We start from the raw sequence: 27444 nt of genomic DNA, 5'->3' as shown, positions 1-27444 counted from the left end.
TTTGTATGTTGGCAGCCGGGACGGCTGCAAGCTATGCGGGGGGGGGGGGGTGATGTAGGGGTGTTAGAGAGAGAGCCGTTATGCATGGCAGCTTATGGGAAACAAACACAGTGGGCGGGGCTACGTGAGTGCACGGGGGGGGGTGCTCTCAACGACGTCCGCACCAGGCAGCCCAGGGCCCCACCCCTCAGCGGGGGTTGAGTATAAAGGGGGATGTGTCAGAGGGCTCGGGGCAGAATGTTAAAGCTAAACCAGTGAAGACCGAAGATCGTCTAGCTAGAGCCCTGGACTCCCCTGGGACGCCGCCCTTGTCAGGGCCGCGCAGGACCGAGCCAGCGGCGTGGTCCCGAGAACCAGAGCTAGTGCTCTGGGACTCCGGGTACCGTAGCCCGACTTACCAGTGTCGGGCCAGACAGCCTCCCCTAGCCCGTTAGTGGAGGACTAGGAGGTAGGTCAGAGATAGCTAGCAGTGTATTCCCAGCTAGCCGGGTGAGGGGGCCGATACCCCCTCCAGTATTGTATGTCCGCGGTTGTGACAACTGTTGCGGAATAAATACGTGTGCCTCAACCCCGGGTGTCCAAGAGTCAGAGGTGGGACAAAGTCATTGTTATGCAAGTCCAAGTCGAGTCGCAAGTCATCAAATTCATGACTCGAGTCTGACTCGAGTCCAAGTCACATGACTCGAGTCCACATCTCATAGGTGGGACAAAGTCATTGTTATGCAAGTCCAAGTCGAGTCGCAAGTCATCAAATTCATGACTCGAGTCTGACTCGAGTCCAAGTCACATGACTCGAGTCCACACCTCTGCCAAGAGTCCTCAACGGTATTACACATATAAGCAGATTTTTTTTAAGTTTTTGAGGCAAAATTACACTTCCCTCATTCATTCTCATTGTTACCCAATTCAATCATTCCAATCATTAATCCACACACTTCCGCACTGCCCATAGGCTCTCGCGCAGACCCACTGGCTGTCCTCCCTGATGACCCCCCATGACTTCCTGGGCCAGCCGTTGCTAGGGGTGCCGTTGCTAAGGGTGCCGTTGTTATGGGTGCCGTTGCTAGGGATGCCTGTTGCTAGGCTGATGGTCCTCACATCCAGCAGCAAAACATTACATTTTGTAATGCACATAAGCATGATATATTGCCGAGGTTTTGAATGTTGTCCTCCACATGAGCACATTTTAGTTTCACGCCCATCTATACCATATTTGTACACATGGCTTGCAAAATGTGGATTTGTATAAGGTTTGTTCAAAGTGCCGGAAACACAGAGACATACAACGGAATCATTTTATATACGTAGATAATTGCATCATTGTGGAGAATATAACAAAATAGATAAACAGACAATTAGTTGTTTTCACATCCATTAAAAAATACAAGTATTGTTTACACATTCCGTCAACCACACAGCCATCTGACAATGCTTCGTTTCAGGAGCATATGTTCAACAAATGCACAGTTTTGACTGGTTTCAACATTCAGTGTCTCATCAGCAGACAGGCTTGCTTGAAGACGTGCTGGTAAACTGCCAGATGTTTAGAGGCAAGGACCCTCTTGTTAGATTTTCATCGTAGTTCAACTCAGAAGTCTGGTTATTTATTTTTGATAATTAAGATCATGATTTTGACAGTGACGATGATAATTAATCACATTGCTTTATGGTGTGCCATTTACTTTGGAGTCTTCTCATGTCCTGTGAAAATATATAGCTCATTTTGCTTTAAACGAGACCACATTTGTAATTTTCTGGGCATTCACACAAAAACACATGCAATGCCTGTACATGTTCTCATTGCTGTACTTGAAGCTCTTGAGTGTGTTTAAGGTGAGAACAAAAAAGAGATGGAGTTCAGGGTGAGATTTAGGAAGTAGGCAGTGAAAATATAATTGAGTGATAAAATTGTATTTTTAGATGAGTGTGTTGCATCGTAACGGGTGGCTTGCTGGTGGAACTAAGCGGCACGAGTGAAGATAATTGGTACGATCTGCAGGGCAGCAGAGGCTCAGAGGTGCAGCGACCCGCGCAGCACAATGCGGCTCTGCCCAGACACGCTCACCCGCCCGTGCTGCTGCTGCAGGGACAGCTGCAGCTCCCCGCCACGCGGGGAGCACTGCCTGGCTGTACGTACAACAACAAGAGTCAGCTGTGCATTGTGAGCAAACGATTATTGAAAGAGCAATGCATCTTTATCTCCTCACAACCACCGACATGGTGCACGTAATTATGTAATTTTCCGGCCGTGATGTAGCACAGTTTGTAGCATAATTGCCACTTGTTGCAGAGGTTTGCGGTTCAAACCCAGCAGGCCGCCCTGGTTAATACTGCAGGTTTATTAACCATAAATTAACCTGTTGCAGTGGTGTCATGACTCACCTGTTAGCTCTTGCTTTCCAAGCTCCTTAGACCAATAGCTTGCCAGCACTGTGTGCGCAGATCCTGAGAATAAGTTAACAGTGCATTCGTACTCTGCTCGGTTCGGAATAAATAAACTGCTATAGTAACACTTCATAAATTGCAGATTCGTGCGTAAACCAGCCAGGTGGCTCGGGCAGAGCAAGCAATTGGAAGGTCTGTTTGTGGAATGATTCGGCCCATTTCGTTTATTTTACGGAGACACTCGCCACTGGCATAGGAATGTGGAATTTCTACCACTGGCTCACGACTGTTAACATGAGATGAGCACTAATGCCTCAATGGTCATATGACCAGAAATCGCTTCGACTTCTTTGAGCTTAATGCTTTACCGATTGCGCTGCACTCAATACGATTTTCTAAGATCTCTTGTTGGCTCGTGACCTCTGCTTCTAGTTCCTATTTAAAGTAAAGCCTTCAAAGGGCCTTGACATATCTTGACAGCATATGGCATATCTGGTCTACACGTGCCCATGTGCCAGCTGATATGATGATATTAACTTTTGTAACTTTTATGATGATATTAACTTTTGTAACTTTGGGTGGTAGGGTGGCAACAGTAGTAACACTTGCGTCTCACAGCAAGAAGGAACGGAGTTCAATTCCCAACTTTGGCATTTTGGTGGGTCGTGTTTTTGTGTTGTCTCCCCTGTTATGCATGGGTTTCCTGCCAAAGCGAAACATGATGGCTATTGGCCAAACTTCCAATGCTGAAATATTACCTTTCAATTTACTCAATTGGGATTACACGTAGCAACATCGCCACCCTAATGAGAGAACGTGGTAAGACCCTCCTGAAAAAGAAATATTGAGAATTGGCGAGGGTAAGCAAGCCATCTCATAATAATAATAACTTATCACAAAGCACTCACCCTCTCCCCTGGTCCCGTGCGCTCGCATGCTCGCTCACCAGTGACGGGGTCCTCATTGATGCCCACCCAGGGAGCGAAGTAGCGAGAATAGAAGTCAATCCGATCCCCGCCGCAGCCACGCAGCGTCACGATAACTCCCATCACGTCGGGGCTCCCACTGGCTCGCTCGACGCGCAGCAGTGAGCCCGGATCGATCGGCATACGCTCCAGATCCTGCCTGTGAACATCGCTACTCGTCAAAACACTTCACTTTGGGAAATTGCTTGAGGTTGAAAAACGTTGTCCGTGAGGGTGTCTATTCTTTAAACTGAAGCACCGCACTGCTCTGCGTTGGAATTCCCTCCCATCCCTTTTTCCCAAACTCCTTGACTTGCCACTTGATGCTATGGGCCTCTGCTCAATAACAACACATACATACAAGCATGCTAAATCTATAACATACAGCATGTATGTATCCAATGAATATCACACCCAATCAAATAAATAACAAATAGTTAACGAGTGCACACCGTCGGCTCATACAGAATGATGTACGCTCGCTCGTAATAGTTGCTAACCATGTGCAAGTCGGTTTTAAACAGGTTTAAGTAAGTTGATGGGACATGTCAGCGTGTCTGTGAGTTTATTAGATATCGAAGCAGCTCTCTGTTTCTAAATGAGAGGTGCCTGTTCACGTTTCTACTTTAGGGACACCGATAACATACTAAAAGCTCATCACTACTTTGAGTCAAGAATGTCAGTGTGTAACGCGCGTGACGTCACTCACGTCGACCAGCCCCCCTCATTAATAATCACGAACAGGTGGGGTATCCTCCACATGGACCCCCCCCCCTGTCATTAATAATCATGAACGGGTGACGTCACTCCGCATTAAGGTGGTGCGCAAACGAAAATTTGTTTACGCAAATTAGCTTTCATTTTGACCTGTCTTTATGGAAAGTAAAGCTAATAAAGAAATAAACGCAGCAACTACGGTAATATGACGAGCCAAAAAAGGCTGTGTGTGTGTCCCGCGCGTGACGTCACTCCACATGCGGCCCTCCCCCTCATTATTATTCACGTGTGCCTGGATTTGTTGACGAATGCAGAAGGTCGAGCGGCTATGATAAAAACATTTACGCAAATTCGCTTTCGATTTTCCGTATCTTTATAGAAAGTGAAGGCAATAAATGCTTCTACGCCGCATCACAGTGCATTGGTGCCTTTATTTCTTCGGCACGTCCAAACAAAAGGTAAGTCGACATTACGCTTCCAAATTATGCTACAATAAACATTTATCTGCTACTTTGCAGACATTGTATCGAATCCCAATTGTTTTTAACCCCAGTGAGCGAAAGCGGAAGATACATATCAGAGCAGTGAATTGCAAGTAATTGAACGTCCGTTAAATACAGTGCTACTGTGACGTTACGTCAGGCTTTTCATGACATAGTTGCGGGCAACAACCACTGCCATTAATGCAGTGCTGTGGTCAAATGCTGCGAGGTGTTGTATGACTTCTCTTTGTGAACCATTCACTGCCATTAATACAGTGTGACAGTGAAATGCAGTGACGTGTTTGATGACATTCTTTTTTTCAATATTCCCTGCCATTACATTTAAAATTATACTCTGATCAATGTATTCGTAACTCTAATGCTTTCCTTTGGTCTTCGTTATTTGCTAAGTTACTTCAAACAGTATCAGCACTCATCTTCTTGGTTCTTTCGGTAAAGTCACGTAGAAGGGAAGTAATAAAATAATAAAAATAATAAAATAAAATAATTCTCACGACGTTTCGGCTACAACGCAAGCATCCGTCTTCAGGTGAAAAATGAGACACTGCCAAGCTAGGAGCTTATATATAAGCTGGGTTGGAGGTGGAAGAAGAGCGCCTTAACAAAAAGAATGTGCATATCAAGAGGAATTTAGCATATTCATGGGAAATGCGTAGGAGGTGGGCGGGGGGGTTTCAAAGTCATATTATGCCCATGCATTATGCAGGATCAGCAGCACCAAGGGAGGGTGCAGGGAGTAGCATTAACAAAGGAAGGAATGTTAATAGTATGTAGCTGCAGTTACTAAACAACCACGTAGAAAACTAAAGTATAAACTACTTAAAAAAACTAAAGTATAAACTGCATTCTTAATTTTAGAACTTTCGTGACTGCAGGAATTATTATTTGGTTCTTTCGGTTAAGTCACGTCTAAAGATAAAATAATAAATTAAATTAAATAATAGAATACGACGTTTCGATTGCAACACAAGCAATCATCATCAGGTATAATGAAATAGCGACATAATATCTAACCAGAAAACTATAGACAGACATATTAGCAGACAGATATCACAAGATACATACATAGCGAGAGCAACACAGGTGACAGAGAGGGGTGATCGTCTCTGTGGGGTGGCCTTAAATAGACAGAGGGGGGGCGGAGGCAGAGAGAGGGAGGGGGGTTAGAAAAAATTAGCATATCAATGAGTGGTCCAAAAGAAAACGTGGTGCTGCGAGTACGATGGCACAGCAAGCAAGCCTGAAAATCAGGAGAAAGACACACTAAAATTAAATAACCTAGTAAAATATCGAAATGTAATGTAATACAACACAGAGGGTCGGTCAACACACAATTAACGCATAGCCTGGTTGATTACGTATTTCAAAGATTGCTAAGTTAGAATTTAAGTGTGAACATTTTAAAGAGGACACAGGCAGAGAAAACAAGTCGCCAGAGAGAGAGAAAAAAGATAAGCTTAAAACTTCCCCGTAGAAGTGGTTCAATCTTAATTTTGGAACTTTCGTGACTGCAGGAATTATTATTTGGTTCTTTCGGTTAAGTCACGTCTAAAGATAAAATAATAAATTAAATTAAATAATAGAATACGACGTTTCGATTGCAACACAAGCAATCATCATCAGGTATAATTTAATTTAATTTATTATTTTATCTTTAGACGTGACTTAACCGAAAGAACCAAATAATAATTCCTGCAGTCACGAAAGTTCCAAAATTAAGATTGAACCACTTCTACGGGGAAGTTTTAAGCTTATCTTTTTTCTCTCTGGCGACTTGTTTTCTCTGCCTGTGTCCTCTTTAAAATGTTCACACTTAAATTCTAACTTAGCAATCTTTGAAATACGTAATCAACCAGGCTATGCGTTAATTGTGTGTTGACCGACCCTCTGTGTTGTATTACATTACATTTCGATATTTTATTAGGTTATTTAATTTTAGTGTGTCTTTCTCCTGATTTTCAGGCTTGCTTGCTGTGCCATCGTACTCGCAGCACCACGTTTTCTTTTGGACCACTCATTGATATGCTAATTTTTTCTAACCCCCCTCCCTCTCTCTGCCTCCGCCCCCCCTCTGTCTATTTAAGGCCACCCCACAGAGACGATCACCCCTCTCTGTCACCTGTGTTGCTCTCGCTATGTATGTATCTTGTGATATCTGTCTGCTAATATGTCTGTCTATAGTTTTCTGGTTAGATATTATGTCGCTATTTCATTATACCTGATGATGATTGCTTGTGTTGCAATCGAAACGTCGTATTCTATTATTTAATTTAATTTATTATTTTATCTTTAGACGTGACTTAACCGAAAGAACCAAATAATATAAACTGCATAGCATCATCAGTATACTTACTATACTCTACAATAAGCTGAGTTACTAACAGCAAGTAATACATTACAATTCTACGTCGTAAAAATTATAATATGCTTCCATCTAAACTTTATTCTCTTACATCACACGAGCATACACCGTACTATATACTGCCATAGACAAACCCAACATTAAATTATATACTGTATATGTGGATCGCCTACAAACACAGATACAATTTCAACCGAGAAGATGGATTCTGGCTTAGCAATCATTGGAAGGACGTAATAAACCATTTCGGATCTTAACTGATTGTGTTCACGTTTACGGTGACTTTCAGACCGCGTTCCACTCACTGGCATTGTATTCTCCGCAGGGAATGGATTCTTTGCTCCGCTGCAAGTTTTCCCACCACGACTCACCCATTGACACGACGGTCAATGGTACAGTGTATAATAACAAATAGTATAACATTTATATGCTTAATACAATGTACAAAGTAATATATAGTATCGTAATTGTATAGTAACCATATAGCAGTGTGATACACATTAGGGTGGGTAGAATAATACATAGTGTTATATTAAAATGTATAAGGTGGTTTATAGCAATACAGTATATAATTTAATGTTGGGTTTGTCTATGGCAGTATATAGTACGGTGTATGCTCGTGTGATGTAAGAGAATAAAGTTTAGATGGAAGCATATTATATAATTTTTACGATGTAGAATTGTAATGTATTACTTGCCGTTAGTAACTCAGCTTATTGTAGAGTATAGTAAGTATACCGATGATGCTATGCAGTTTATACTTCAGTTTTTTATGTAGTTTATACTTTAGTTTTCTACGTGGTTGTTTAGTAACTGCAGCTACATACTATTAACATTCCTTCCTTTGTTAATGCTACTCCCTGCACCCTCCCTTGGTGCTGCTGATCCTGCATAATGCATGGGCATAATATGACTTTGAAACCCCCCCGCCCACCGCCTACGCATTTGCCATGAATATGCTAAATTCCTCTTGATATGCACATTTTTTTTGTTAAGGCGCTCTTCTTCCACCTCCAACCCAGCTTATATATAAGCTCCTAGCTTGGAAGTGTCTCATTTTTCACCTGAAGACGGCTGCTTGCGTTGTAGCCGAAACGTCGTGAGAATTATTTTATTTTATTATGTTTTATTTTTATTATTGTATTACTTCCCTTCTACGTGACTTTACCGAAAGAACCAAGAAGATGAATCCCTGCAGTCACGAAAGCTTAAAATCGAAATAGTATCAGCACTCTACTTTCTTCACTCTTCGCTATCAAGCGTCTATCGGTGAAGATAAATTTGTCCGTTAACAGCTTCAGGTGATTTGAAAACAGTGCTAAAGTGAAGTTATGGGTTTTGTCAAATTATACAGCCACAGAGATTGTTTACCTCTGCCTATTGTGTAAGATACCGAAGAGTCCCTGGTCAAAACATTTACCAATGTTAATGCTTCTTTTGCCTGTATGCTAGCTAGATTTGGCCACCCTGAAGATGACACTGCCCCTATAGAGTGTCTAATAAGCATTGTCTAGATCTAAATATCCTCAGCGGATCAAAGTGTTCATCAAGGATAGCCAACTGCAGGGAACCCTTTTGAACAGTGATAAGAGATTCACACGAAATATCGTATACCGAGAAATCTTCCAAAGTCCTTAATTCCATTTCATAAGTTAAGAAAAATGTCTTTACGTGCTATATTTCCTATTAAAATTAACAATCTCATTATAAAACGTTAATTTACATTTTTACATTACAGCTTCCGTCCTAGGACAGTCTAACAAGCTAGTAGTTTAATTAAAGTACAAGCATAATAATGCTGTGTGAAGCATTTTTATTATTATACGTTTGTTGCCAGGACAAAAGCCTTGAGATTTTTGACAGGAGGGTCCTCCTAGGTTTTTGCAGTAGGGGGTGCCAATTGCTATTTGTTCCCTGAAATGAACTAATTTGCGGTGTCATTTTAAAATTTGGCCAAATTGAACCACGATGGCGGTGTCAAATGACATACGGTACTCTTTGAATTATGTCACAGGATCTTCCATATCTACCGTGAAGTAGACGCTGCGTAGTATTTCGCAGTATTAACCGGGGCTGGCTAGATTCAAACTGCAGACCTCTGCAGCAAGCAGCGAATGCGCTACCGCCCGGGTCCACGTCACCGCCCCCCATATACAAGAAGGTCACGTGATGACGGGTGAAACACAAAACCGTCCAGCTGGGCGCACCTGGTATAGACGTCGCTCAACCGGATGAGCAGTTTACAAGTGCCAGGTGAATAGCGGACGTCCTGCACGCTCATCTCTCCAACCGCCACCTGCGCAAACGCCAAGCGCCACACCCCCAGCGCACCCAGCCAGCAACGGGGGCAGCACGTCAGGGTTTGTGGTGCTCTACAGCATGGTGACACTGACCAATCACAAAGCACTCTCTTATATCACGTTTGTGAAATAATGCAGAAGAGGAAGCACGTGCAGCTAAAGGACCGCATTCTTTTTTCACGTGAGAGTTTCTTGCAATTTAAATCTATCGATAAGAGCACGTGCAAAAATTACCCGGCAACAATGACAACACACTCGTGTAATCAATCCTTCACATTTGTAATTTCTCCTGCACATTATCCATGCCACAGCCGCTGGTTAGAAGCGCTGGTACAGCGTCTAGAGCAATGGTTTCCGACCTTTCTGGGATTGTGGGCGATGGGCAATCCTCAACAACTATGCGTGGAATCATCAGAAATTAAATAATTTAGTGGGTTTTTTTGTCAAGTAGGCAATGCACCATTTAGTGCAATTTGCCATTCGCAAGATGTTTTTAACGAGGACAAAGGTCAGGTTATTCATAGTCATCTTCAACAACACAGATCCCTTGTTCTGGTCAGAATGTGCTCTTTAGGCGTACAATTACTCAAGTGTCTGACATAATTTTAGCTCTTTTATATTGCCCATTCTCTTCCGCTCCCCTCGCCCCTCCACTCCTTCCTGTCCTTTCGTGATCCCTAAGTTACCCCTCTAGTGCTGTCACTCATTCCTCAATCCTTGTATCGCGCCCCTATGAACGACATCGTTCCATTCTGTCATCGTGTAAGTTATGTCAAGCGCCTTGAGTGAAGGCGCTCTGTAAGTATAAATTAGATTCGATGTATTAAGATATTGCACATGACAATCCCTTGAGATGTAACATTTCGTTTGCAGGGTATCCAGGGTGTCACCACGTGTCACATATATATATCCATGAGCTTCTTTTGTCAAAATAGCTCAAAATAGCATGCACACTTATGCAACACGTTCAAATGAAACAAAGACATAATAATAAACCTTACCTGAATCAGTGTCTTAAATTCATCTTTATCCTAAAACAGACACGTAATAATTATTTAGCGTATAAAAAATCAAACATTCCTGCCATGGAAAACTCTGATGGCATAAGTGATGGTGAAAATGTGTTTTAAAAGTACCACTCGCAATTTTTTTAAGACAAAACCTTTTTGTCACACATTAGGCACGTAACAATGCACCGAGTATCAACTAGAATTGATTCTTCCGCTCGTAAATCCATACATCCCATCGCGAACACAATCATTAGAGTTTATATTTCTGCTGAGCACCGATAAGGTGCCATGATGTGTTCTGGCTTCACCCCACAGTCCTTTGGATGTGTGCGGTTCACCCGCGATGGCAGAGCATCGTGTGCCTCTCGCAGCCAGCACAGAGTGCTCGAGGTACAAGTCTCCTCTCTGTCTTCCTCACCTGCAGCGGCTCTGTGGGGTTGAGCGGCAGGTCCAGCGCGATGTGGTCCCCTTCATGGCAAGCTGCGAGCTCGCCGCTCAGCGTATGGAATGCGAGCCGTGCGTTGGTGTTGCCTGCCACAACACAGAAATGGACGCGCAAAAGACACCGCCATATCAACGAGACAGACCGTGGAAGTACGGCACTTTAAGTTGTCTTTAAGTAGTCTTTGCATTACCAGATGAGCCTGATTCGTGCTGCGATATTTGGCCATCATTGGAAAACTTTTTTGGCGGAACGTTGGCTGAATTTGTGTAAAAACAGCCTCACATCACAAGTTGCACCTCACGTGCAGCCCATTCCGCACATACGCACACACCCACTCCACTACTTCTCGCATCACAATTGCAGAATCACCCAAAAGCGGGTGGGTTTAGAGTTGAGCCAACGGTAGCAGATCGGCACCTATTCCAAAATCCAAACCCGGACACATTCCTCAGTCTGTCGAGACCAGGGGTCGGCAACCTGCGGCTCCAGAGCCGCATGTGGTGGCTCTTTGGCCGTAACCTTACGGGCAGCCGTTTAAAAAAAACATTTTGAATCTTCAACATAATCTAACGTAAAGATAACTGATTACATATGGCAGGAAATGGGTTACTATGGAATTTCTTTGTGACAACATTTTGTAAAACCGTATTGTTAAAGAATAACTAAGGGGGGGAATAAACTAAATATACACAGTTTATTCCATAATCAATTTTGTTTAAGTCAGAATGTATGTTGTTGTTATCTGCTGTATACCCGCTGCTGTGTCTGTGTTTGTGTACAAGTGGCTCTGCGTGTGATGCGGCTCTCCAACTATTTTGGTCAAAGACAAAAACAAAACAAAATGGCTCTCCTTTTTCTTTGAAAGGTCCCTGACCTAGATCAATCAGAAGTGTGCATTCTACTGCAACAAAGTTCAATGCAATACCATCACCAGATCTCAGTACGAATCAGTTCCTGCCACTGGAACACAGATGTCCATTCCCAGACCGTCTGGATCAAACCCGAGCAGGTGATAACCCTTTTCTTTTAAATCGCAAAAACTGCGTAACGGATAACTTCCTGCACCATTGTGGCTCTGTCTCGCTCAGTCTTAACCCTGTTCACTTTGACTCAAGTCACAAGTGTTGATGTTTCTTGCTGTGTTGAAATTACAGGTTTCAAGTTTATCCTATTTAACCATGTGAGAACTCAAGTGACCAATCGTGACCTAGGGTATATACCCAACACAGAAGATCCCTGGGTTTGACAATTCCAGAAAACTCATGGCGTATAATGACGCAATGCCTACAAATATGAAGGAGGCATTACAGCAATACACTCCGCTGCTCCTGACACGGTTATCTGGCTTGACCACCTGAATGTGAAATTGTTGTTGTTGCTCTGCACCTACAGCAGGCATACGAAAGTATAAGAGACCTGGGTTATGTTTGCTAATTGGGGGCAATGACTGCTTTATGTATACAGTACAGTAATTGCAATTGAGCAATTTGGTGTGCTTGTGTGCACGGGTGGTGTGTGTCGTGTGGTTGGAGACCGAATTGTGACTTGCCGAGAGAATGCAGGATCGCGGCAGTGGCGAGGGTGGCGTGTCCACAGAGCGCCACTTCTCGGCTCGGCGTGAACCAACGCAGACCGAACCGCGTGGCTGAGAAGAGACGCACCACGGGCGGTAAATGTTGTGTGCCATTGCAATACGAGACGCGTTCAGAAATCAGAAGTTTATTTCCCACTGAGTAAAGCCCATTGAGCTTAGAAGCTAATTTTTCAAGGGTGACTCGGCCAGCAGACAATATCAAAGTATTCTGTAATTGCAGTTACATGCCGAGTGCATTCAAAACTAGGGTTAAACAGTAGCCTGTAAACTGTTAACCGGTAACCATTATCACAATCGATTTACCAGTTCTGAAAGTATGCAGGAAGCGGTAACTGTTTTCAGTGGAATATTAGTACCGTAATGACTCCACCAATTGGAACGAACATACAAACTGCACAATGGCCTGGCAACAGTTAATCGGTTAAAAGGCGTTAGATGCATCTTATGCAACTCATAAACCCCGCCAATTCGGTTGCATTAGATTGTCGCAGCCAATTGGCTGGGAACCATGTCCTTTAAACTCACAGAAAGCCCTGAGAGATGACTGGGGATGGACACCAGAGTGTAAGCAGTGGCTGTCGCCAGACTCCACAATGCCTGGAATGTACAGGGTTCGAGAGTTGGGGCTCCTCTAATCTGTGGTCTAATTGATTTTCTGATGATACTGTTTACTAACTTTAATTCTCTTGCAGAAGCGTTTCAGCTGTTGGAACCATTGCCGTGGTTTTGCATCGTTTGTTTTGTGTTCATTTAAACTATGAACTAAACTATTTGTTTTATTTGACCAGGTATGGCCCACTGAGCTATATAGCTCTTTTTCAGAAGCGACCTGGCTATGACAAATGATCGCTCAACAAAGTGACTTATCGTCACATGGACATTTATAGCAGCCAGATACTCAAAACGCATGTTTCTAAGTGTGGAGGGAAAACCGGAGGACCTGGAGAAAAATCTACGTGGCCACAGGGGGAGAGAGAGACATGAATACTCCAAATATACACGCGTGAGGGTCGGGACCGAACCCACTCGACCTCGTATATACTAGGCGAGGTATTTAACATCTCGCCACCACATTCAATGCATGGTACAGGGCCTGTTAATAGGTTCTCCCTAACAGCACTTGCCTCAACGGTCTGTTAACAGTATACGTGGGCTTTCTTTTGGGGGGGGGGGACGGGAGGTTGAGTTTTGCTTGGTTCTACATAGAGTGGATTTGTAGAGGTGTCAGGGGAAGGATTCCAACCAATAGGAGGGTTAGTGGGAGGGGTGATCGAGTAGATATAAGGGGAGAACGGGCGGGAAGAGGGGGCCTTTGGCGGGAACGAGATTGGGACGGCGGGGGACAGGTGTGGATGGGAGAAAAGGATTAAAAGACGAAACCCCTGCAATCTTGTGTCGGCTCTTCTTTACATCTGGTGGCAGCGGTGGGATTTACAATGGCTACGAAGAAGAATCCCCGCAGAAAAGAGCCAAGAAAAGAGGAAGCAGGGGCCGGGGATCCTTCCCATCCCGGGCAACAAGGGGGCCTGCTACCAGAAGCAGCAGCAGGGGGCCTGGATCGCCTGGAGGACCCCATGGAGGACCGCATGGCCCACGTGGAGAGGGCACTCCAGGAGCTACTGCAGAGGCTCCCTATGGGGGGCCCGCCAGCACCGGGACCCCCACCCCCACGCGTACTACGGGAGGAGAGGCAACGGGACCCGGAGGCCGACCAGCCGGCCGGGCAGGAGCCGCAACCAACCTCGTCACGCCAGCCGCCGCCGCTCCCGCCAAAACCCCCAGGGCTAAACACCCAACACGGAGAGCAGGTGGCAGGACGGCCGCGTCGGCTGGGGCCCGTCGACAAGTTCGTGGCTGAGGAAGAAGATTGGGAGGGGTTTGTCCGCCGATTCGAGGCTGCCTTCCACGCTCTCGAGTGGACAGACGAAGAGGCACTACGAGCTTTGCCATCCGTTCTGGGCGAAGAGGCACTCTCCTCTTACACCTCCCTTCCCTCGCACAGCAAGACCACGCTACAGGCGGCCTACGAGGCTTTGGGGGAGATCTATTGCCCGGCGGAAGGAGCCTTTAAACGGTTCCAGGACCGCCAGCGAGGGGCTAGAGAATCCCCTTTAGCCTACAGGGGTGCGCTGCTCGTGTTGGCGAGGAGGGCTTTCCCTCGCCTGGCTGAAAAAGCGCTCGAGGGCCTCGTGGCCGAGCACCTCATCGCCTACGCTTGCCGCGCCGGCGTTGTAATGCCCGTGGTGACGCGGGAGGAATGCCCGGACCATCCAAGCCCACGAGCAGGTCATGGGCCGGGCGCCACCCGTGGGCCGGGTGGCTGGCGTGGCGGGGGGGAACAGCCGAGCCGTTGCCGTGGCGCTACTGGGTCCAGCGACACCAACCGCCGAACCTGCACCATCGCCACAGGCTGCCTGTGTGGCAGCTGGGAACGGACCCCCAACGTCTGAGCCGGAGCCATCGCTGCGGGAGGTGTACGCGGCGATCCGGGGACTGGCAGAGCAGAGGGACCAGGGGCGCGACCAGCCGCCGCGTCGCTGGCAGCCGCCTCTACAACATCGCGCCGAGCCACCCCGACTGAACGCCCCGTGGGTCTGCCACCGTTGTGGTCGAGAGGGGCATGTGGCGAGGGGGTGCCGCACGGAGCCGGAGGCCGCCAACGCCACCTGGAACCCGCCGGGGCCGAACGCCGACAGGATCCAGGCGAGTGACGCCGTCCCGCCCGGCCTCTCGGTCGGGCCGAGCAATTACAACCTCGACACCGCGAACTCACCGGGAGTCTCCTCGGGGTGGGCGCCGTCGGTGTCGTTCCCCACTGTCCTGGTCGGGGGAAGGGGATCGCGCTGGGGATAGCGACGGGGCCGGTGATCGCGTCGCGACCAGAAGTGGCGTCGCGACCAGAAGTGGCGTCGCGAACGGACGTGACGTTGCATCCGGAAGTGACGTCGTGGCCGAAAGTGGTGTCGCGGATCGCGCCGGGAATTGCGCCGGGGCTCGGGACCGCGCTGGGAATTGCGCCGGGGACCGCGCCGGGGATCGCGCCGAGGCCGGGGACCGCGCTGGGAATCGCGCCGAGGCCGGGAGGGACGTCGCGACCGGACGTGTCGGCGCGACCGGACGTGGCGTCGCGGGCGGAAGTGAGGTCGCGGGCGGAAGTGAAGTCGCGGGTGGGAGTGACGTCGCGGGCGGGAGTGACGTCGCGGGCGGGAGTGACGTCGCGGCCGGGCGTGACGTCGCGACCGGAAGTGACGTCGCAGCCGGACGTGCCGTCGGGGGCGGGCGTGGTTCCGCGGGCGGACGTGCCGTCACAACCGGAAGTGTCGTCACCAGTTACCTGCGACGCCGGCGAGTTGCCAGGGTTAACAGCCCCTGGGCTGAGGCAGCACACAAAATTGACATTGCGCCCTGGAGCAGTTCCACGGCCCGCCTCACCACCGCTTTGCGGAGGAGCGAGACGGGACCAGGGGGACCACGCCCCCGTGAGAAAGGAAGGGGAGGGGAAAAGGGAGGGGCTCACGGGAAGGCCCAACCCCCAATCCCCACCACCCCCTACAATGGGGGGCCCCCCCCCCACACCACAAGGGGGGCCCATCCTACGTCATCAAGGGGGGGCAATTTGCACCACATAGAGAGCCCAGCCCGCAACCCAGGGGGAAGCCCACACTATGTAACAAGGGCGCGTTCACCCTGCTGCGACGCACTCCAAAGGGGGGAACCCCATCTTCGGTCCATTCACATCCATCCCCCATCATCTCACCATGCACCGCAGGATAACGAGACGCCGCCTGGTCAGTGGCCAGACTCAGCCACACAATAGAGGAAGCTGGCAAGGCGGGTGGTAGCGGCCACGTCAGGAACCTTGGTCCTGGTCGGTGAAATCGCGGGAATGTCAGCACGTATCTTGGTTGACACGGGGGCATCAGCCACGATCATCTCGAGCACCATGCACAAGATGCTGCCGGATAAAAACCGACCTTTAGTCCCCGTTAAGACGACGTTCATTGCAGCAAATGGAGGCAGCATGGGCTTCCTGGGCCAGGTTGAAGCCCCGATACAGATTGGGCAGATTTCGGTAGCAGGACCCATGTCTCCGCAACATTTCCCGTACCCTGCCTGTTGGGGACGGACTTTCTGAGGCGGATGCCAATGAAAATCGATCTGGCTAATGGGCGGGTGGAAGTCCAGGGAACGCATCTCCATTTCCTAAAGGCGGAGGGGGCCGGCCGGGGTGTACCCTATGTGCAGGCTCTGGTCAGTAAGTCTGTCTCCATTCCCCCGGCAGATGCTGATTCCGCTGCGATATCGGTCCCCCCTCATGACAGCCCGACCGGACTCACCCATCCTGGTGTCTCCGGCGTCAGCTGCCACGGATCACCATGCGCTGGTGGGAGCCGAAACTATTATCCAGAGGAACCAGCATCTGTTCATTCAGGTGCTGAACACCTCCAATAGAACAGCAATGGTACAGGAGGGAACAGTTCTGGCCCACGTTAGTCCCTTGTCACTAGGAGCCCCTGGGATGGAGCCCGAGCTTGTAGGCAGCATCAGCCAGTCCAAGGACAGAGGGGCCGAATCGTGGATGGACCAGCTGGCGGGGCCGGAGCCGGGATTGCCGCCCGACCAGAAACACCAGCTGCACTCGTTATTGCATGAGTTCTCGGACGTGTTCAGCCGGGGACCGTTCGACCTAGGGCGCACAAATGTCGCAGCACCACATCAACACGGGAGATGCCGCACCCCTGCGCCAAAACACATATAGAATGAGCCCAATGGAAAAAGGGCACATTCAACAAGCGGTGCAGGAGATGCTGCGGGCCGACATAATTTCTCCATCCTCGAGTCCCTGGGGGGCACCGGTGGTTCTAGTCAAGAAGTCAGACGGGTCACTGAGATTCTGTGTGGACTTCTGACGCCTCAATGCCGTCACGCTGGCCGACGCATATCCCCTACCACGTATCGACGACTCATTGGATGCACTAGCGGGAGCAAAATTTTTCAGTACGCTGGATTTATTGTCCGGGTTCTGGCAGGTCCCACTAGACGCGGACTCCCGGCCTAAAACAGCGTTCCGGACACCACAGGGCCTGTTCGAGTTCAACTGCCTGCCTATGGGCCTCCAGACTGCGCCGACGACGTTCCAACGCATAATGGAGTTGGCCTTAGCAGGCCTCCAATGGGAAACGTGCCTCATCTACCTGGATGACGTCATTGTCTTCAGCCGATCATTCGAGGAACACATTGACCGATTACGTCAGGTATTCCTGCGGTTCCGGAACGCGAACTTGAAGCTCAAGCCGTCGAAGTGCCACCTTATGCAGTCGTCGGTACGCTACTTGGGCCACGTCGTTATTGAGTCTGGAGTGGCTACAGACCCGGAAAAGACGGCCTGCGTGAGGGCCTGGGCTGTTCCCACAACGGTTCCAGAGGAACGCCGGTTTGTGGGTTTCGTTTCTTACTACCGCCGGTTTGTACCCAACTTCGCAACCATTGCCAAGCCCTTGCACGTGTTGACGGCGAAGAACCAGAGGTTTTATTGGGGCCCTCTGGAGGAAGAGGCATTCCAGCAGCTGCGCTCACGTCTGACAAATGCACCACCATTCGCCTTTCCGGATTTTGGCCTCCCCTTTATCCTGGACACGGACGCCAGCGATGTGGGCATCGGCAGTGTTTTGTCACAAGTCCAGCAGGGTCGGGAGGTGGTTATCGCCTACGGTAGTCGCGTGCTTTCATCAGCGGAGCAGCGCTACTGCGTCACACGTAGGGAATTCCTGGCAGTCGTTCACTTCGTGCAGCAATTCCGACCCTACCTGTATGGTCGCAAATTTACAGTCCGCACTGACCACGCGGCCTTGCAGTATTCGCTCCGCATCGACCAGCCTTCGGGCCAGCTGGCCAGATGGATAGAGTGCCTGCAGGAGTACAGGTACCAAGTGGTGCATCGCAAAGGGACCAGACACGCCAACGCAGACGCATTGTCCCGACTGGCGCCCCAGGGCCCTTGTGCATGCACCACAGGCGGGGCACGCTGCAAGGAGGCGAGGCCGGAGGGGACGGTCATCGCTCCCGTACGCACGGCGGAGGGCGCACAGGGTGAGGTCCAGCTGACCGACCACGACCTGGGGCTGACCTTGGACGATTGGAGATGGCTACAGCTGGAGGAAGCCCCACTGCGAACACTACGTGCCTCAGCAGAGGCAGGGGGGGAGGAGTACATCGTATGGGAGGACCTCCTCATGTGATGGGACCCGACAGGGCGCCGGCGATGCCTGGTAGTTCCGGAGTCGCTGCGTCAACAATTGGTTATGGACGTACACGGCCGCCAGCTGCTGCACCTGGCGGGGCGGAAGACACTGTACACATTACAGGTGTTGTATCCTAAGCCTTCTTCCAAACTTGATATTTTTATATATTATCTTTTTACTTGATATATAATGAATGAAAACACCCCAAAGCGCAGCAAACTGCAAAACACCAGGTGTTGTTAAGTGATGAACTGGAGGAGGTCTGGGATGACAGAATTTGCCACCTTGCCTCAAGGAAGATAAATCCGGGGTGAGTGGTTAAACGAAGTGGGTCAGCTCAAGGTTGTGTACACAGGGGAGGGAGCTGATTAACAACCCTGCACGGCTGAACGTGAGGGGGCCTTTGACCTGAAATTAAGAATAACACTCCCAGAGCAGAAGGTTGGATGGCCACAGTGAGACGAATAAGAGCGTTGTATATCAAGGATGCAGACTCAGCTGAATAACAAGGCTGCAGGGGTCACCAGAAGTTCGCGTTCGCCTAGTTAAGACGAAAAGCTCAATTATTCTGTATTGCTATTAAAGTAACGTTAAAGTCAGAATTTAACAACAGGGTAGGCTAAAGTTATTGATATTCACACCCACTCCAATTAAACCAGGCCACAAGTTACGCCTACTGAACCATCACCATCATTAAGTCAATATGAAATGTTATTTCCATACTTTAATATACAACTCGACCCGAAGCATATGACAATCAGAACCTTCCTAAGTCAAAATTGAATCGCACCCAGACAGGAGCGAATAGTCGATATAAGGTTGAAGAGGGAAGGAAATTAAGAGCACGGCGAACTGCAAACGTAAGCAAAAAAAGCCGGGAACACACCAACCCAGCGACCCACCAAGCCCAGCAACAGCGAGTCGGGCTTCGACAGGCCATAAAAGTAGAAATAATAACTCCCGGGGTCAGGGGACATCAGAAAAGCAAGCAGACAAAAACCAGAACTGACTCCAAGGTTCAACCGCCCTCACCTACAAGGAGTGACGGAAATTAATGAGGCCTTGAGTTAACGGCGTCAGCTGGACAGCAACAACAACGGCGAGCAGAGACAGAGTGAGGCAAAGACTGCGAGGCTATGAAATGCAACTTCATGTCAGTAAAGCCGACCAACAAGTTAAGTTAAAGACATCACAATACATAATATCGTACATAACATCAATGTTAACGCTATTCACCGTCAACTATATTCCGCTTATATAACCATGCAGACACCAAGGAATACGAATTCCTAGGATCAAGAAACTTACCCCTTAACCTAAGATATCGGAAATAAATTAATAATAATAAGCCTATGCATGAAAGGACAAAAGTAAAACTTATGAAAAGCCAGGATAGCGGGATAAATCACCACCAGGTCGAAATAAAATACATAATAAAGAGCGATGTTAAACCCAGGGTCGGAGAGAAAGGGAGATCCCGGCCGTCTTTGTATCCCCGCAGCGCGGGATGGGAGTGTGTATGTGCTCGGGGAGGCACCTCCACTTGGGTCAAGCACCACGATGGGAAACGACACACCTTAGGCTACATACAGAATCATAACTGGGAAATGGTAAGGGACAAATGTTAATTTAAAACGTTTTAACCATGTCTGTGTGCGTCTGTGAGGGTCGGAGGGAGTGTGCCCCTCCCTCCAGGTCGTGCAACACGGACAGAGACGCCTGTGAGACGATTTGTAACGTCTGTGTTTTGGTTCATGAAGAAGGCCAGACAAGAGATAATATTGCACCCAGACAGAGAGACGATTTCGAGGCAATTTGTAACATCTGATTGTTTGCTTATGGATTTTATGGAGGGAGTATGACAACGGAATATACCGTGGGTGATGCACACAAGGACACGGACATATGGACACACACATGAACACACCTACCTACGGACAGATCCTGACACAGCAAAAATCGAAAGAAACCCCGCCTTGTGGGCAGGACCCAAAGGGATTTTTCGGCATAAAAGAAAGGACCCTGAGCATTGGAAACCAGTTCGACCAGAAGGGTCAACTCACCAGCCGAGCTCGACCAGTGGGTCGGCTCAGGAGTTGACCGAGCGGGTCAACTCAAGGGCGAGCTGCGACCAACGGGTCGGCTCGACTCTTCAGCTTCTGGGACTCAGCCGAGTTCAGCCGGCTCTCGGGGCTCGACTCAAGCGGCTCCCCGTCTCCTCTGCAGGCGGGCAAGACCCGCTTGACAGCTCAACTCGGCCGCGTGGGCCAACCTCTGCCGAGTCGGAGGTCCCTCTGCTGGCCGCCAGCGTCGCGGTTTGGCGACGAGGTGACGACCCAACACTGCACGCCAGGAGCGAGCTGTGGGCGCCACCTACCGACCGAGCATCCAAACCAAATTCCCCACGGCGACAGAGGAGCGACTAATACGTATGACGCGCACCGCCCCCTCACCACACGACCACCAGGCGTCTGTTTGACATAAAGAACCGACTCCGAACACTGACTATTGAAGACAACTCTTACCACTCAAACCCACTCGAACCCATAAGCCGCCCGTGGCTGTGAAGGCATCCCAACGACCGAGTGATGGCCATCTGTCGTTTATAAGAGTATTCGTAATTTTATCTTTAATATTTAGTGGGCTGTACTCTTAATCGCATAAATTCCCAACAGATCCATCAATACGAATTGATTCTTGGCACCTCCTTCCGCCGAGCAACGCTCACGTGGGGAGTGGTGGCCCACCAGATCCTTAACAGGTGATCTGGTCCCCAATTAGTAAACTCTGTATAAGATAACGATCTTCGGAAAAGGAGCGCCGTCGCAGGCCTTTACTCCGAGCCATTCTGCTGTCAGATAACCTGCCGATGTATCTGTTGAGATTGGTGCCTTTAAGAATAATAACTGTTTTGATTGTGTTTTTTTATCGCCGTATAATCTTTCAAGGATCTTTCAGTCATAATCGCCGCACGTACTCGCATCCTATCAATAAGGAGTACGGTACTGCGTGAATAATATTGAGTAATCATTCATTAACGTTAAGGTTTTTCTTAGCATAGTATTTGCATGTTTTAACGACTCTCTCTCTCACTAACAACCATCGCGTTATGCGGGATCCATGTGCCGTTGTCAAGTGAAATCAGACAATCATTGATGATACTGTATTGATGCCGTGTTGACGTTCCGGGATTGAGAGTTCGCATACTATATCATAGTTCAGGTTGAATTAGTAATAAATTGATTAATACAGAAGTGGTTGTGTGATTCTTTCCTGAAGTCTATGCATAAGATCTGCTTCTGCGTTGAGATCTGAACTTGGTGACCTTAATAAACACACATACATACTCAGTAAATGTTAAAGCGATAACGGGGTGAACCGGGGACCTAAAGATAAGCGAGAATGAGACGAACCTAGACAACGATGCCGAGTTAATCTAAGTTAATCTTGCATACTTACACCACACCTGCATAACTGCATACGATTAATTGCCTTATTCCGATCGATAACCCACCCTCGTCACCGAGGCGGGGTCTGGTTATCATAACGACTTGCATTATCATAATTACACCCACTCGCATAATTACTACGATTACCTCTCGAATTGGCATAATTAAATGTGCATAATTACATCAATTAACATATTTCCGGATAATTACACATTTGGCCAAATTTCATTTGATTATTATTATTTTCACTGAATATTCATAACCCACATATACAACATAATAATTTCACCCACGCACGCATACAACACATCAAAATTTTCATACCCAACATATACAACACAGGGTCGGTACTTTTGGCCAGGTATGACCGCTGACGTGCATCGATGGGTCGCTACCTGCATTGAATGTGCGCGGCGAAAGCCGCCACCCCGGGTAAGCCGGGCGTCCCTACAGCCCATCACGGTGACCAGGGTCAACAAATTGGTTGCGTTGGACATCCTGGGACCACTGCCGGTCACACCACGGGGAAATAAATATCTGTTGGTCGGAGTCGAGTACTGCACGAGGTGGCCGATGGCGTGGGCCCTCCCGGACCAAACGGCACAGACCATCGCCGATGCCTTCGTGGGAGGCTATGTCCTTGATAAGGGGGCACCGGAGCGGTTGCTTACGGATCAGGGCTCTATCCTGGGCACTAAAAAGGTCCGAACATCTCCGTATAATCCCCAGACCGATGGGATGGTAGAGCGGCTTAACCGCACCATAGCGGCCATGCTGTCCCAAGTGGTGGACGAAAACCATTCCGACTGGGACCTCCACATTCCATCGGTCTTAGCGGCGTACAGGGTGGCCCCGCACGCGGCAACGGGGTTCTCGCTGTTTTTCCTGATGTACGGACGGGATCCCGTTCCGTCTATTGAGGTGCAGCTGACGGACATTCCCGCAAGAGCTGACACATGGCCGAAGGCACTAAAGACCTCCCTCATTTATTTGAGAGAGGCCCGCCAAGCAGCCGAGGCCACATCGGCCACGAGCCAAGAGAGTAATGTACGGATACGGGAGAGGACAGTGACAGCCAAGCCCTTTAAAGTCGGGGACCAGGCATGGCTACACTGTCCTCAGGTGCCGGTTGGCCTCTCACCATAGCTGCACCGACCCTGGAAAGGGCCGGTCGAGGTCATTAAAGCACTCCGACCGCAGTGCGTCCAGGTCCAACTGGGTAAGCGACGATGGTTTGTACACCCCACCCGCCTTAAGCCATACATCTCTCCACCGTCATCTTCACCAACATCACCACCAACATCACTGCCAACATCATCATCATCCCTACCCAGGCCAGGGTCGCCGACCACCACGCGCCGACTGGCAGGGGGTTCGGTGCCCTGTGTTTCCTTGTCACCTACAGCACCCCATGTGAGGCCTGACGGAGCGGCGGCACGAGCGGGGGCCGGAGAGACAGCGGCGCCAGGCAAGGCGACACCGGCACCACCGAACCAGGGACCGCGACGAGAGGGCCTTCGAAGGAGGGGGCTGCCACGGTCATCTGCTGCCTGTGGATGTCCGGGCTGTTACGGGACGCTGGCTGGAGACCTGGGCAGGCCGCGCAATTGATTTTGTTGTGTTATATTTCATTGTATGGTTGTGGGGGGGTTAAGGGCTGTCGTCACTGTCAGTGGTGGGAGGCATGGGGAGACTTAAATGGTCCATGGGGGAGGCAGAACCGAGAACGTTTTTTTTTTATCTCTGGGGGGGCAGGGTGATGTAGGGGTGTCAGGGGAAGGATTCCCACCAATAGGAGGGTTAGTGGGAGGGGTGATCGAGTAGATATAAGGGGAGAATGGGCGGGAAGAGGGGGCCTTTGGCGGGAACGAGATTGGGATGGCGGGGGACAGGTGTGGATGTGAGAAAAGGATTAAAAGACGAAACCCCTGCAATCTTGTGTCGGCTCTCCTTTACAAGTTTAAATGTAGTTCAAATACAGAGTTTGCACTGGATTCAATTGACTCCTCTCTCGCCTGGTAATGTATATTATTACAACGACAAAGATCCCTCATATAGCCTTAACAGACTTTTGTGGAAAGTGCTGTTAGCAAGCACCTCTGAAGGCTGGAATGGCACACGAGGGGGTGGGTGGGCAACACCAAGCCCAACTGCCTTTGTCTCCCCAGTGGCGATGTTTCATCAACACAGCGCCAGGTACTCATTTGAGGCTGAGGCGGCTTCGAGGATGCCCAACACCGGTTCGGATATTCTTCTTCACCGATGTTGGCCGTGAGTAGGAATCTAACTCGGGTTGCCGGGTCCGTAGCGCAGTGCACTAACCACTGTGCCACCACTCTATTGATGATGTGTACAGTAATAACCCACCAGCAGCATTGCCTTACGGTATTCTCGAGCTCACGTTCTGCTGCTTCAGTCACTACAGAAGCACCACTCCCGGCTTGCCTCCCTGCTATCAACCACTCCTCGCACTGGTGTACGCGAGCACGCATTGAGTGGAAATGTGCAAGTGTGGTGCGATTTAAGCAAGCAAATGCCAGAGGCTTGTTAATGGTTACCACGCTGAACTTGCAATCCAGAGGTCAATGGTTCAATTCGGGTCGAACGTGGGAGCAGGTTTCTTAAATCACCCCCTCCCGCCTCGATTCACCCAGCAGCAGTATGAACGGATTCACCAAAGTTAGCCGATGGAGCAGGTTGCGCGTGGTGGGGTCAGTATAGGTGTACTCCCACCTCTTCCAACACGGTGTGGGCGGCGTGGAGGAGTAGAGCAAGTATGCCCCAGAGCTCACTCTAGTGGGAGGCCCTTCCGCCAGCAGTGGCGTGAGCGAGCAACTACAGGGCTGCACCTTGAACTTGTACTGACGTTTGGGGCTGCTGACCTGAACTGAAGTCGTCCATTGGAGAAAGCGTGCGCACAAACGCCGTTTCTGACAGGTTCATCTCTGCCGCAATCTTCTGATGCATCTCCTCTGCCAGATCCTGCAGGAGACATGGTAGCCAAGAGACAAAAACCCGCAGAATAAAAGTAAATCTTAGGGGCCGTCCATAAATGACGTCACGCACCTGGGGGGGGGGGCAGACATTTATGACGATGTGTGACGACGGGGGGGGGGGGGGTAGAAATGTGACATCACATCAAAATGCGCAACTTTAAACAAATATAGACAACCCGTTCTACTTAATTAAATAGACTTTTTAATAAATGTTTACTCCTACAACATCAGAGTGCAGCGCCACATTAAATACGCACTACAATGACAATCGTTTAAAGCGATTTGAAGCATGTTTTTTTTGGGGGGGGGGGCAGAGCTTTGTGACGTCATATTTTAGTCGGGGTCTGACTTTTTGTGACGCCGTGTGACTAGGGGGGGGGGGGGTCGAAAATCGTCAAAAATCGCGTGACGTCATTTATGGACGGCCCCTTAGTATAAGAATAGGCTTTACCCTTCCTGCAATAAAACAGTTGTATTCAGATGTTAAAACACCAAACAGAAACCTTTTGCAAGGAATCAGGTCTGCAACACATTCCTGCGGAGGGAGCTGGTAGGAACGTTAGGTTGCTCGGTCAATGGCCAGAATCAACGGCGGCGTGGTGTATTCCGCAAATATGCCCGACTGTGAGGGCGGGCACAAGCCGGCGTGAGTTGGTTAAACGTTGAGTTTTATAAGGGCGCCACGGGGTGACCAGCCCCTCCCCTTCCAGCCCCACCCCTCCCACCCCCACCCAGCCCCACCCTCCCCACCCAGCCCCTCCCTCCCCACCCAGCCCCTCCCTGCACGACGAAAACAATCCCCTGTGGGCTGGTGTAACCAGGAGGTTTCTACCAGTATTAACCACATATACTTGTGATGAACATGCAAACAAAAAACATGCTCTGTAAATATATGCATTGTCTTCGCAAGTGATTGGTCCACAACAGACAACTTTCCTTAGAGCCTAGTCTCAAAGTGTTAGACCAGAGAATGCTAAAAGGCTACCAGCACAATGTGATTAAAAACAATGGCGCTATGCTTCTCTAAATAAAATGTGTGCTGCTTGCCTTTTGGCGTTCTCTGGTCTAACACTGTTTGTGACTAGGCCAAACATAGACTTGACAATTCCACTCTTCATGATCACCATCAACTCTCCCTTTGTGATTTAAAAAAAATTGTTGTCGCTTTTCACAAGTCTGGCGATCTCCACTCTTCTCATCACACTGATACCAACTCTGTCTACAATTAATTTATCTCAATTCTGTCCCCAGGCAAACACGGGTTGATTCTTCAGATCGAGTTAAATAATTTTATCTTTCAACATATTTTCCAACAACAAGCGATGATAATGAACAAGTAAAACATATTGTAATATATAAGGGTATTAACCAACCTTCTAAATAATTATTTGGTGATGCTGCGGCTGCATTGGAAGCGGTTAAAACACTACGTACAAAAATAAAAATAAACAGTCAATAACATTGTGGCATTAAAATAAAAAAATATAAATAGGTGAAGTTCAGAGCAATGGCCCTTCATAGCACATCGACCAGAGAGACGACTTCATCACCAGCAACAAAGTTGTGAGTAGTAAGCAGAGGTCGCAAACGGGTTTTGATTCCTTACCCGTACCTGTACCCGGCCGCACCAGGGTCGAAAACGGGTACCCGATACCCGGCTACCCGATACCCGGCTACCCGTACCCGGCCGGGTACGGGTAGCCGGGTATCGGGTAGCCGGGTATCGGGTAGGGTACGGGTATCGGGTACCCGGTTGCGACCTCTGGTAGTAAGATTGCCATGGTAACGACAGAGAGGAGCATCTTTTCTAATTCATAGTCAGCAAAGACGTGAAAATAATGATTTTTTTTAAAGAAATCTAGGAAATGAGAGTTGAAAACCACAAATGGTGAAATATATAAATAAACATATAATACGTCTCCTGCACACATGTCCCATATAAACAATGCAAGAATCTAGATTTGAAGTTTTTGTGACTGCAAGGATATTTTCTTCTTTCGGTAAAGTCACATAATTACTACAGTAATTTTGCTGTCGCTGTTCCACCTGATGACGGAAGCTTGTGTTGCCTCCGAAACGTCGTGATTTAATTTAGTTATTTTTTATCTACGTGACTTTACCGAAAGAACCAAAGAGTATGAATGCAAGAATGTATTTCTTGCACATCTCATCAGCCACATGACCTGGGGATGCATAATTTGAGCAGCATTGGTACAACACAAGAAACACTCTGGACTCGGTGTCTCAACGGCAGATTCAGGCTCGCTTGAATCAAAGCTGCTGAAAGGATGCACTCGCAAAAAGGAGGCCATGCGTGTGGCTGATGTGTAAATATCACACGTGTGTCGTATGTGGGGGGACAGCTATGTAAAGGAGGAGGCATTTCCGATTATTAATGTAGTTACTTATATTCTCCACAACGTAGCCCACGATAACCGTGCTACTGGACGTCTGTGAAAAAGAGCTTTATAGCTCA

At 48.7% G+C, this 27444-nt stretch overlaps 1 protein-coding gene across 6 annotated transcripts in view; it reads right to left on the bottom strand.

Annotated features, from left to right (window-relative positions):
- Window positions 1–1281: 1281 nt before the first annotated feature.
- The window catches only part of PBLD (phenazine biosynthesis like protein domain containing), an 82077-nt gene continuing 55914 nt past the window's right edge, over window positions 1282–27444 (bottom strand). For 5 of the 6 annotated variants that reach the window (XM_078605874.1, XM_078605876.1, XM_078605873.1 and 2 more), the window contains 8 exons: window positions 24855–24954; window positions 12237–12332; window positions 10661–10773; window positions 10234–10263; window positions 9140–9228; window positions 3332–3510; window positions 2383–2445; window positions 1282–2127 (listed from right to left, as the gene is read on the bottom strand). In XM_078605874.1, coding sequence (XP_078462000.1) covers window positions 2012–2127; window positions 2383–2445; window positions 3332–3510; window positions 9140–9228; window positions 10234–10263; window positions 10661–10773; window positions 12237–12332; window positions 24855–24939 — 771 coding nt within the window. In that variant the 5' untranslated portion in view covers window positions 24940–24954 and the 3' untranslated portion in view covers window positions 1282–2011. The remainder of the gene's footprint in view (window positions 2128–2382; window positions 2446–3331; window positions 3511–9139; window positions 9229–10233; window positions 10264–10660; window positions 10774–12236; window positions 12333–24854; window positions 24955–27444) is intronic. The other variant, XM_078605872.1, reaches the window with a different exon arrangement.

Source organism: Lampetra planeri, chromosome 25 (assembly GCF_965212315.1).
Source record: "Lampetra planeri chromosome 25, kcLamPlan1.2.h2, whole genome shotgun sequence".
NCBI lineage: Eukaryota > Metazoa > Chordata > Hyperoartia > Petromyzontiformes > Petromyzontidae > Lampetra > Lampetra planeri.
Note: the sequence above shows the minus strand (reverse complement) of the source record. Positions and strands in the feature narration are given on the sequence as shown.